Genomic DNA, 12650 nt, shown 5'->3' on the forward strand with positions numbered 1-12650 from the left:
GCATGCTAAAGATAAACATATATTAGCAGTAGTAATTACATCCAATTGTATGTTGAGGTTTATAATATAATAGCTGGGATACTGCAAGATATTAATATGTATAGCATTAGCATCTCTTCCTAAAGGTCTTGTTACTGGTCCATTGTATGAATATCATACATGCAAATGTTTACTAGATTTGGGCCTGCTCTTAAAAATGTTTGCTCATATAAATATTTTTGCTTGAGTGACTAATCTTTACTAGGGTAAATCACTTGGCAAAAGGTACTTGCATGCATGTTTGTAGGTTTCAACCCTACTTACTTTATGCATGAATATATAAAAATGCATATCTTGGAATCCCTGTAGCTGTAAAGCATTGAGGGAAAAGGAAAAGGCACCAACATACAGAAAAGTAAATTGCTGATTTAAATTTTTTGTCCCAGATTTCATATACACAGTGAATTTTTAATCAAAGAGCAAAGAAAGTTGGAATGTTTTGTGTTTCTCTCTGTGTGTGTTTGTATGCATGTTTGTGTGTGTATGCAATTCAATGTGGCTTTTAGTTGCAAATAATCTGCATTAAGAAAATTAGTTTTCACAATGGAAGCCTGCTATCTGTGTCGATGATGTATTTTTCTTACCTTCAGCTGAAAGACCTTGGACATTTACTCCTCTGGCAGCCAGAAAGCTAAGACAGACATCAACATTCTCAATCTGAAATATGAACAGAAATAACAAGCAATTTAAGGCATTTTACAAAATGCACTAGAGTGAGGATACAGAGAAGGGAGAAAAAGGGAATGAATACTTTACATTCATCACATGCTACGGCGCTTTTCCAAAGTTTAACAAGAATGATTACTGCTAATTGGAGCATTGCTATAAAGCTTTCATTGTCCACTCTGGCGCTTAAATACAATTCATAAAGGCCCGATCCAGAATGGCAGGCTGACAGATCAGCAACCCACCTACTTAAAATAGAAGTGGATTGTGTACAATACAAATAAGCAGCAATGAAAGCATCCACAGAGGATTAAACACTATGCGTGTGTCTGGGGATGTGGCTGATTGCCTTAATGAAAGAATGTGAGCAAAAATGTCCAAGAAGTGTGCCAAAGAAGGTACTTGTCTTTGATAAGGTGTAATTTGGAGAACATGACATCACAGCAATGAGTCTGTATGTTTCTTCTTAGTTTTTCAAAAACTTATCAATTAGCCTATTTTAAGTTAAAATTTCTCCAAAATATACTTCCTCAGTAAAAGCCATGTACCTCCTGTCATGGTTGGTCCACCCCTTTAATAGACACAAACAACAGGTTTAGATGGCAGGAAAGGCACAGATGAAGAGGAATACAAGAATGACAATTCTGCTTCTCAGATGAGTAATCACAGAACAGATACAATGAAGTTTCTTAACTGGTTAGGAAAATGGAAAATTTCAAAAGACTGTTTCTGTGAATCGTCATCTTTGGGGTGTTTTTTCTCTTTTGTTTTTGTTTTAATGTTCCATAAATCTTGAAACACTGAAGTAAATAATACATTTTAAGGTAATGACTGGATACATTTTAAGCACATGATTCGATCTATCCAGTCAAATTTCTATCAAAAACGAACAAAATGACATATGAAGTGATACCAGTGTCTTCTGCAAATTGGTTTTACTTTAAGTTTTTAAATAAAAAAGGCTGATAAAGACTGCATAGATAAAGGAAAAACTTTAACATGATATTTAAAATATCCATTATTTACACCATTTAACTGCAAAGCATATCAAAAAAGATTCACTCTAATCTTAATGTAGAAACCTGCAGGTAAACTGGTAAATTCAGTGAGTTTTGTTTTCTCTAAACAGGCATCATTTGCACATTCACATTTTACAATTAAGATATATTGACATTTTTCTACCTTCAAAGTATGCGAGGATAAATTATAAGCTTATTAACAGTTGCTTAGCCTTGAGATCATCTTTTCCCCCCAGGTTAGGATACCATTTTTCAGCTGAATAGCAATACAAATAAATAAGAAGGAAGCCATTAAATTACTCCTTATATCTCCTGTGACTGCAGCTCTTCTTCTCCTATTTGAAAATAATGTTTTATCAAATAAACAGAAACATTCTGTTTGCTTTCAAAAAGTGCACCTAGAATAGGTATTTTCCAAGACCTTTAAAACACGTGTTAAGTTTTAAAAGGTGAGAGCATGTGCCAAAAATCTAGATGTCAATGCTTCACTTAAAATAAATTACACAAAGCTAAAGCAGCAGAAAACATATACAGATAACGTAAGCTCCTCATGGACTGATGAAATAGTTTTCAGGAGCAATATATAGGGAGTGATGAATAATCTCTTTTCTCAGTCCCATTTTTCCCAAATAATGCTATCTAACCCTTTTTCAAATAAATATATTTGCACTAGAATAAATCCAAAGTATCTACATTGAAGTCATTGGAATTACTCTAGTTTTACACTACTGTAAACTGATAATCCAGCCATTTTTTCTGCCATTTTCTAAGATGTTAGTTGAATTTACTTTGGACCATTTAGCATCATGGAAGGTGCAGGGTGCGAAAAGACATTGTAACGGTCGAGAGTGCAGTCCGACCCCTCTGTGAGTCCTCAAGAGAATCTAAACAGACCAGTCTGTGCAAGGTGAAAAGCTGCAAAATAACTAACCCTGCCATGGGAACTACTGCAGAACAAGACACGCTTGCCAAGACTTCAGGGCTACGCTGGCAGTGGGCCACAAAAGATAGTGATAAGGAATGCATAGGCAATTTCAGGCAATCTTATGTTAATGAGTTCAGCTTTATCAGTGACTGTTAGGAGGCCTGTTACAGAGCCTCTCCCCAAGCAAAGCTCCGACACGTCGGGTTTCCCCCCACTGGTGACTGCGGCGTCTCCAGGGCTCCTGCTGCAGGTGTCATGCCCTTTCAATAAACCAAATATAGCACTCTCCTTCTGGGTGCAGCCTCGTTTCTGGGGAACCTGAGCCTGGTTGGTTACAGAAGGCATCTACAGGATCCAATCCTGAAAACAATTGCACGTGTCTCTTTACCCCAGGCATAACTTTCGTGCAGGGTGAGACACTTAAACAATATAATTTGTACTCCTTATGCAAAAATATCTTGATGAGAAATTCTATGTTCCGGGATGATTATCACAAATCAAGATGTGTCTAGAGATGAGCTATAAAATAGTTGAGTTTGTCTTTCAATTTTCAGTTCAAACACATCTCTATTTGAAATAAAGCATATTTTCATAAACACGAAGTCCTGGAGATGGTGTAATTTTTTTTAAAAAAGGGCTGAGATTAAACATTCTGCACCACTTACCTACAAAAAAATAAAATCAAGGCTTCTTACTACGTGTTATGATGTTAGCAAGACACATTTTATAGCAACCGTATACCTTTTATGGTGGAATCAGGATATTAGGGCTATAAAAATCTGAAATAATTTATTGGGAACATTTGCAGTCTCTGGCACCTAATGTGTCGTAGTTATTTGTGTGTGTGTGTGTGTGTGTGTGTGTGTGTGTGTGTGTATTTGGGAGAATACCTTAATGGTAGTTTTGAAAGCATAATTATGGTTGAAAAAGAAACTATAAAAATGTCACCTAATTACTTCATAGCTTTACTCCCTATAGTTTGTGTCTTGTATGCCACATCTGCTAATCTTAGTGGATATTTGCAGAAGTAAAGAGAAAATTCCATTTTGCTTCCTGATTCCTCAACAGAACTGTAAAGTAAACTATAATTCCAGAACCATTAGCGTAGGTGCTAGTATATAAGGTGTAGTACCCAGAGGTACTGAGACCTCATCTGGGATGAGTGAAGTCTCTGCTCTACAGCCTCAGCTGAAAACCAGCTGGCCTTGAGCTCATGCAGCACCGTGCAGGGCTTTAGACCCTATGCTCCCAGGTTCTATCCCTAGGGCCAGCACCCTGGGTCTGTCAGCACTACAAGAGCAATAAAGAATACTGCCCAGCCTGCTGACAATAGGCTGTGATTTCACAGTAAACATAAGAGCCAATTCTTGTTATGATTTCCAAATACAGCCATGATTCCTCTTCAGAAAATACTTTAACCCTAATTATTGAGAATTATTATGTTCCTACTTTGCATAACTAATATAGATTTCCAGAGCAGCATTCCCTCTATTTTCTTTCCTTCTACGGGGGAATAATTTTTGTTATTTGCACCTAGGCACATGCAGATGTGTACCACTAAGAGAAACACATGATGCCCACTCTGAGTGGCTGTAGATGCTTTGCTAATCAGCTGACTGGCACCTGAATCTCTCCTCGGTGGCTGTCCAAGTGCTCAGCTTACAGGGGACACTGTTCCAGAGCATTCTACCTGACCAGAACCAGTTCAGGAATAGTCCAATACAAGTATTCAGTGTCCCTGAGGAACCAGGAATGCTGGATAATAAAATGTGACAGTTATTTGAGCTGGGGCTGGCACTCAGCAGCATTCTGCTCTCCCTCCTCGACCAGGCAGCAGGCAGCCGGCCTGTTCCACAAGCCCCAGCCAGGCAAGCCCTGCCCAGAGCCTGCTGTGCCTACCTGGCCAAGTAACTGGCCCTGCATCAGCCACAGCAGTTGGCCTCCGCTGGGTAAAATGCCACATGGCAGATGATCCCTTCTGGGAAACCAGCCCCATGGCATGCCAGTTAACCGAATGTGCCGGTTATCTGGGTGCAAGATAACCTGGCTTTTACTGCACTTAAGACTTTCAGGCAGGCATACTGATTTTCACAGTAACTCCTAAAATGGGCCCAATTCTCCAAACACAGGTATAAACAGGAATCTGCTGACAATTAGCCCCTTTGGTGAGCAACTTTGCACTGTTGGCATCAATTCCACAAAGTGCTGCTCAGCCCATTTTTGTCACTTCACAACCATATTTTTTTTAATTTTAATTACAAAGATTTTGGTTTTGCAATGCCACCATAACGGCTCAAAATATTATAAAAGCTTTCCATTCAGGTAGTGTATATGCTAAACAGTATTTTCAACCATTACTTCACAATTTATCACATCATTTACAAAACGAGGAGTGAATAGGTAACCACATAATAAATCATTCATTGCCTACATATTAGATAGATGTAACCCACTCCTGCGGCTAGCCATACCAAAAACTAGCTCTATCAGTGAGTCTGTATGCCTGATAATGAAATCAATTTTCCGAGTTATCAAAAGTCTCTGTCATAATATAAATCCTCTTTCTTAAAATTCAGCAATGCCTGGGGCTGATTTTGAAACTTAGCTCCACATTTGTTGACATACACAGCATCAGGCAAAACAGCTGCACCTTAGACACCAAACCAATCCATGCTCATAATCAACACAGCACTGTAGATATGAACTGTTTACTTTTTATGGGGAGCACTGAGGCATTTTAGTGCTCTACAAAAATAAATAACTACAGCAGACAGTTCTTCAGAAATGAATGACAATTCTTAAAACTGTACCAGCAGTTAGTAGATTTATGGGAATAGCTCATTTGTGGGTTTGAAAGTCGTCAGTGACTCACCGTATAGAATGTCTATTTATTACAATTGTTTTTGCTATTACTAACACTAGCTTTCATCTTCTTTTGTTGGCAGACAATACTTTCTCCTCTTCCAAGCTTAAACTGAACTGCAGAGTATTCATAAAACAAGTAATGATGACTAATAAGCAGTATATTTTTCTACATTTATACAGCGCTCTGAGAAATCTCTGTATTTGATTAGTATGCCTTCTTAAGCTCACTGCAGACAGACAAAAATCTGTAATTCTTACTTACCTTACAAGATCATATACAAAAATGTGATTACAGGTTGTACCTCCCTTGTCTGGCATCCTTGGCAGCTGAGTGGTCCCAAACAAGGGGATTTGCTGGACAAGGGCAGATCAGGCCCCCAGGCTGCTGTGGAGGGGGGCCACCACTCTTTCAGGGCTTCCCCATGGGGCTGCCAGGGTCCCTCGCCCTGTTGAGGCTCCCTGCTGCTGCAGAGCTGCCAGAGCTTCATGCTCAAGCCAGCGCCCCGCCATAGGTGCAGGGTTCCCCCTGCCTGGACAGGGTCCACATGGCTGCTCCCTGCCCTGAGGTTCCCCACAGCGGGCTGCCAAAGGGGCTCCCTGCCAGTAGCAGGGCTCTGCTCCAGCCCCAGACAGCTGGAGCTCTTTCATCCAGATGCAATCTGGTGCAGCAACATCCATGGTCTTGCTGGGTGAGGAATGTTGCAGGACAAGAGAGGCCTGGATGAGAGAGTTTCAATCAGTATTACCTATATGCCTGAATCTGTTAAATCATCATGCTATGTTCTGGACAGTGCAAACTGAAATATAAAAGTGTGTTTGTAAATATGGCCTCATCTTAATACAAATCTGCTTCCTGTGTATATTTCCAAACTATATTTGCTTATTTTGATCATATTTCTATTTCTTTTACTTCTCTTAGCCAACACATCAATGGAGATTAAGCCAGATATTCTGCTCTAACCCACATATCAAGCAACAATTTCTAAAGGATATCGGCCACACGGGTATAACTGCTCAAAGAATTTCTCTGCAGAATCTTTATTATGGGTGTGAGGCATGGGAAGGGTGAAGTCCACAAAACCACATGCACTTTCCAGACTACATACATGCTTTAAATGCTATCAAGCATTTTGATATTTCTGAGGTGTCGATAAAGTCTGAAAAGTAAAATAAAAGTAGAATTGCAGAGTTTTGTAGATTCTGTGCCATAGTGTTTCCATTTCTAATGTGCTTTGCTTACAAGTAAAGTCGTGTGTTTAAGTAACCCACCATATAAACCGGAGATCTGAAAGTCAGCTTTCATTCTTTCCCTATTATCAAGCCCGCTAACGGCCTGCCTGCTCTCGGCCCTGCCCCTTCAGTCTAAGGCTCTACCCATTCTGAACGTGTGAAGCCAGGACCCCACAAACCTTGCCCCCAGGCCCACGGTGGTGTAATCTCTGCTAATAAAAGAATAGCAGGTCAAATGACACACTCATATACAATCTGATGCATTAAATTTCCATATGTGCAAACATAGTTAACAATTCTGCTGCTGGTAAGCAAGAAATAATAGCATGTAGCACTGGGGCCCACAGCATTGTCAGCCACCCTGTTCAAGACAGCCAAGGGGAAGCTGCATGCTACTGGAAGGGGTGGGGCCCTGGGCAGAAGGGGCAAAGCTGGTGTAGTCAGCCTTCAGTGCTGTCTGGAGAGGAATGAGGTACGGAACATGTCTGCAGAAGTCTTAAAGAACAACACTCCAATTCAGAAACTGCAGAATCAGAACCACCAAAAAAGAAAATCAGCCATCTGCTGGTGGCATCTAACGCAGATTATGAAAATGAGTGTGTCAATCTGCTGTGGTTTGAATTGTTAGCAAGCAGAACCCAACATCACGGATGCATGGCCTCTGGAATGGCCAACAAGTCCACTCAGTCCTACTTCTTGTTCAGCCAATCACTCAAACAAGTTTGTTTATATTTTCAGGAGAGAATGCTGCCTGCTTTTTGTTTGTTGTAGCCAGCGTTGCAAGACATTTATGGACCAGTTGTGCTAATAATCCATATGTCCCTTTATGCCTCAACAACCATTCCAGAGACCAATAGATATCCAAGTTTTTCTATAGTCACTGTTATTGTATCCCAGTATAGTGCAGAATGCTATAGCAATAACCCAAAGAATAGCATTATCATTACTATCTAATGTATTGTTATGGACTACTACCGTAGACCACTGTAGAACTATATTTTATTAAAACAAGGCAATAATGTCTGATGGTGCTATATCTAACTCAGAAATAAGAGTACAATGCTCAAAAATTAGATGATTAAATGAATAGCATTTGTATCCAAGCACATATATATGCACAGGGTTCTCTCCTAGTGCATGAAGCCTTGTGTCTGCACATCCATTACGGCTGCATTCCTTCAAATAATGTGCCTTGGAAAGAACAGGAAAAAAAACCTTTACGGGGTGGAGATGACCTATCTTACAACCAGCACTTAAATTGGACAGTGCAACATCACTTTTGGCTAGTCACATATACACTTACATACACACACATATTTTTTGCCTAGTCCCTATTAAGCCATTCTGGAGTATTCAACAGCAGTATCTTCGCTCACTTTTTTTCCATTGGCTCATATACTGCACACATCTGTGTCTTGCTGGCAATACACTTCTGGTGTGGGGAACACCCAGATTTTAGTTTCCCTTATAAATTTATTCCTTTGGGGAACCTTTTCTTCAGCTTATTTTCCTATCTTGCTCGTTTATATTTCACTAACATGTATAGTTCACTTTTACCTGTCTTTAAATGTATATAAAATTATAAAGATATAGTCATAAAGAGAAAGTATTAGAACTTCTGTATTCACATTTTTATTAGAGATTAGAATAGCCAACAGAAGGCCAAACATACCACACAGGCCACATGTGAGTCAGAAGTTTCCCCAGGTACTACAGCTATATGGCTATGTCTATGCTACAGTGACCTGTCGACAGATGTTACTATCCGAAGAGATCTTCCAGCAAAACTTCTGCGACAGATCATGTTCACACACAAAAGTGGATTGCAAGAGCAATCCACTCAGTCGACAGAGAACGGTCAGACTGCCTGGTTGCTCTCCCAACAGAACAGCCAACTGGAAGCTCAGCAAACAGGGCTGCCCAGTGACTCGGAAACCCTGTTGTCGACAGAGGGTCCCCCAGAGCCTCTACATGGCTTTTTTGTTGACAGAATCTGTCGAAAAAGGAATTATTCCTAATCGCAGAGAGGCAGAATGCTGTCAGTGGAAGTGCAGAGATTTGTTGACACTCTTTCCACAAAACATATTTTGTGTGTAGACACTCCACAAGTTTTGTCACCAAAACCCTATTTAGCCTTTTAGTATTTTCTCCTTTAGGGACAGGACACTGAAGTAACAATTGAAAAGCAAACACACTATAGAAGAAAATACTATGCGACATTCCAATTACATTGTGTGTGAGTGCCCACGCCCATTATGAATTTACCACTATGATTTTGGGGCCTGATTCTCTGTTACATCCAATTTATTCCAGTGTGACTCTGCTGATGTCACCAAAGTGACGGAGATTTGTATAATGGTATGAAAAATCAGCCTAGTTTGGGCATATTTTAGTTATTTTTTAATTTTACCATTCCACCCATATAAGCCAGACTTTCAACTCAGCTCAGGTCCCATTTTGGCTCCTGCATAAAGTGACCTGATTTTCAAAACAGTTCAGTAATGAGAAGTTCCTATTTGTCTCAATGTGGAAATGGGGTGTTCAAGTTTTTTGAAGGCTTGCCAAATTCTTTTATAAAAATCTGGAAAGTGTAAGGCAACTTAAATATAGGGGTCACACCCATTCCCCTTACAGTGCAGCTGCTTCTCTGCTTGAAAATGTACACTAAGTATAAATAATAAAATATTATAGAAAGTCATTAAAAGGGCTGGCCTCACCTTTCTTAAAGGTTATGAAGGATCTCACTCTGTCACATACTCCATTTCCTTTGGTGATGTTGGTGCTTTCATCTATATTCCACTGGAATTATAGTTCAAAGGTTCATTCACCAAAAAGGTGTACTGTATCTGGTATTTTTATTCTTATTAATTTATTTATGGTAACTCTCACTATGTGCTAGTTGCATTTCATGTTTTCAGGAAGAGCTGGTCCCTGCTACAACAAGCTTATTTACACCACCTCTTTTCCATGTTAAGTCATAAGCTAAGGAATAAAGTTCAGGAAATTGAGAACCCAACATGGACTGGATTTTTGGTCCACTTTCTTACAGTTCATCTAACTGCCTGATTGTGTTTTAGTACATTATACACTAGTTCAACAGGCATAAAATATCTGAAAGTGACCTAGCTTCAAACTTGTGAAACTGATTGATTTCATGTTGATTTCACTTATTTAAAATGTTTCCCATAGCACACTGAGAAAATATTTTAGATCCCTGAACAATATCTCTTGAAATGCTTGAATTGTTCTGCTTTCAACAATGTTCCCTGTAAAAAATGTACATACATAATTTAATCAAGGTCACTTACAAAATCAAAAAATACTTCCAAATATGAACTCATGAGGGGGAAAAAATTATCCAAAGCCTTGAATCTGTCCTGAAGTTACGCTAAAGCTGAGGAATCTTCAGGAACAATGATTACTTTATCCAGTAACTCTTTATTAAGGGGACCATCCATGCATAGATTTTCTCAACCTGGGAAGAAGGCAGGAGCTAAGCTGGCTCTGAAGTAGCTTCCTTTGCTTAAAGCCATGTGGGGAGCTGTCCCTGGAAATATGTATCTGTGCTACTCATGGATGAGGATGATGACTGGCGGGGAGAGCAAGTTTGATGACACACATACGTGTCCAGTAAAATTTGCAAAAATGTAGGGAAAGATCAAAATAAAATATTAGATGATTGTAAAATAATCTCACATCTTAGTCAATGATTCCATTTAATATGACCTCTCAATACTGTTATTTGGATAATAAATGTATGTTGCTGAAAGACAATGCTCAGTCTGAGTAGGTGATGTACATCTGTGAACCTACCCTATTAGCAGATGTTGTTAGTTCTACTTGGAGAACTGGGTTCTTCTTCACTGGTGCAGGTGACCTCTTTCCTCACTCAGATATGAAGGAGATAGGAAAATCATTCCTTGGAAGTTGAAATACTTTTCTGGATGTTTGGTATACCCCATTCACGCACATTTTGAATTTAAACTACTCCTTAAAAATGTCTTTATTTACTACTGTATCACCTAACAAAGCATTCAATGAAAATATGCAGCACTGAACTACCCAGGTAATCTCAGCTCAAAAGCCCGTTCCAATTTTAGCCAGGGCCTTCCCATTAAAAGAACATCTAAGCAAATTAAAAATGAAATTACTGGAGGAATTTGGGGGAGAGAATTCCCCTTAGAGAATAATAACTACTGGTATGTGGAAGGTCCCCCTGGCAAAAACTTTTGAGGAAATAATGCTGAGTTATTTAATACACAAATATCTTCCGCCTCCATCACCAACAGATATTAAAAAGAAATATGTGACCCACATGCAAGCACCTTACGCTTCTCATGTAAAATTGTAACAGAGACCTAAGCAATGTTAATGCAATTTACCTTTCCAAATACCTAGGGTGACCATATTTCTCTATGCTACATATGGGATTCCTGGTAAAATTGCTTGAACTTCAGCAAATTCAATGGAAATCACTGAGACCTATGCCGTACAAATGTTCAAAATAATATTGTTTACTGAGCACCTGTTAAAAAGACATACTATGTTTTTATAACTAATAGGCAAAAAGAAATAAAAATACATATTTTAACTGAACTGAAATTAGCCAGAAGTTTAAAATGGCGAATGCTATGTGCTCATGGTTTCTAATGCAAAAACTTTCTTCTCGTCTTTCAATGAGGTGTGTAGCCATTACAAAGTCAACATTTATCATCTCTAGCCATGTACAAGCCGCAGAGATCTGAGAATGGGGCTGCAGCATCATGGGTGTGGCTCCTGGCTGCCTCAAGCTGCGGGGAGTCGAGAACAGGGTATAGTCCTGTCCCGGGGGGCGGGGGGAGGCTCACTGGCTGTGGAAGGCAGCTGCCCCACAGAGGGTTCCTCAGCTCCATGGTTGGCTACCCTGCAATGCAGTAGGGAGGGGGCTCTTTCTCCACAGAGGTCTCCCTGGCTGGAGGGGCACCAGGCCCCCTTAAAATTTTAAACAAGAATCAAGTCGGGGGGGACACACTTACCCTCACTCTCCTGCTCCAATGTACCCTGGTTTACCTTATGGCAGGGCCCTAAGCTCCCTCTCCTGCTGCTGCCTGCACATCTGGTTGGTCAGTACTTGCTGCAGGTGTTCTCTGTGCAGAACCTGGTATCTGCAGCTACAGCTGCAGCTACACTAACTTGGGGGAAAGGCAGCTCAGCAGGATGCATGAATATGGGGCAATTTGCCCTTTCATTACAATAAGTTGGGATGCTTTCCTGATGCCTGAAATACGGGACTGTCCTGGTGAAAAATGGGACAGAGGGTCACCCTACAAATATTTGTACTGTACAACAGGCAGAGGTGCTGATCCATTCATACAGGAATGTAAAAGGTTACTGGTAATGTTAGAGTGTGAGCTGAATGAAGTTATAGTATATGTATCTTTCCAGTATCTTCTGGTGATGGAAGTGGAAGTCTTATGGAGTGTGCTAGTTGTAGCATTGTAATCAATATAATATTGGTTATTTTTATTTAGAAAGCAAACAATGAAACCTAAAAATTATGCACCCTTTGAGGCTACACAACGTTTCTTGTTCATTTTGGCTTCCCTACATCCCATCATCTTCTTTCTGAATTTAACTCTGTTGTGCATTATATCTTCAGTTTGAAAATTCTTTGGAGCAAGGAGTGTCACTGGTTTGCATGGCACCTAATGCAATGAAGATCTAATCCTAGTTGGGGCATCTGGATTCTACCATAATATAAATAATAAATAATAAAGTAATGGGTGTTTGGATTATTGATTATAGACTTTTGACCTCAGTAAATCCCTCAAGCCATGTTCACAGATTATCAGGGACACAATTCTACATGTTGGATGAATTTCCTAACAGAGCTATACAAAACTCACCTCTAACTTTTATAAGTAATT

The 12650-nt window shown here is 39.7% G+C and overlaps 1 protein-coding gene across 5 annotated transcripts in view; it reads right to left on the minus strand.

Annotated features, from left to right (window-relative positions):
- NAV3 (neuron navigator 3) overlaps positions 1-12650 on the minus strand; it is a 407330-nt gene that overhangs the window by 249168 nt on the left and 145512 nt on the right. For all 5 annotated transcript variants that reach the window (XM_075012496.1, XM_075012492.1, XM_075012483.1 and 2 more), the window contains exon 4: positions 624-696. In XM_075012496.1, coding sequence (XP_074868597.1) covers positions 624-696 — 73 coding nt within the window. The remainder of the gene's footprint in view (positions 1-623; positions 697-12650) is intronic.

The sequence above is a fragment of the Carettochelys insculpta genome, chromosome 1 (assembly GCF_033958435.1).
Source record: "Carettochelys insculpta isolate YL-2023 chromosome 1, ASM3395843v1, whole genome shotgun sequence".
NCBI lineage: Eukaryota > Metazoa > Chordata > Testudines > Carettochelyidae > Carettochelys > Carettochelys insculpta.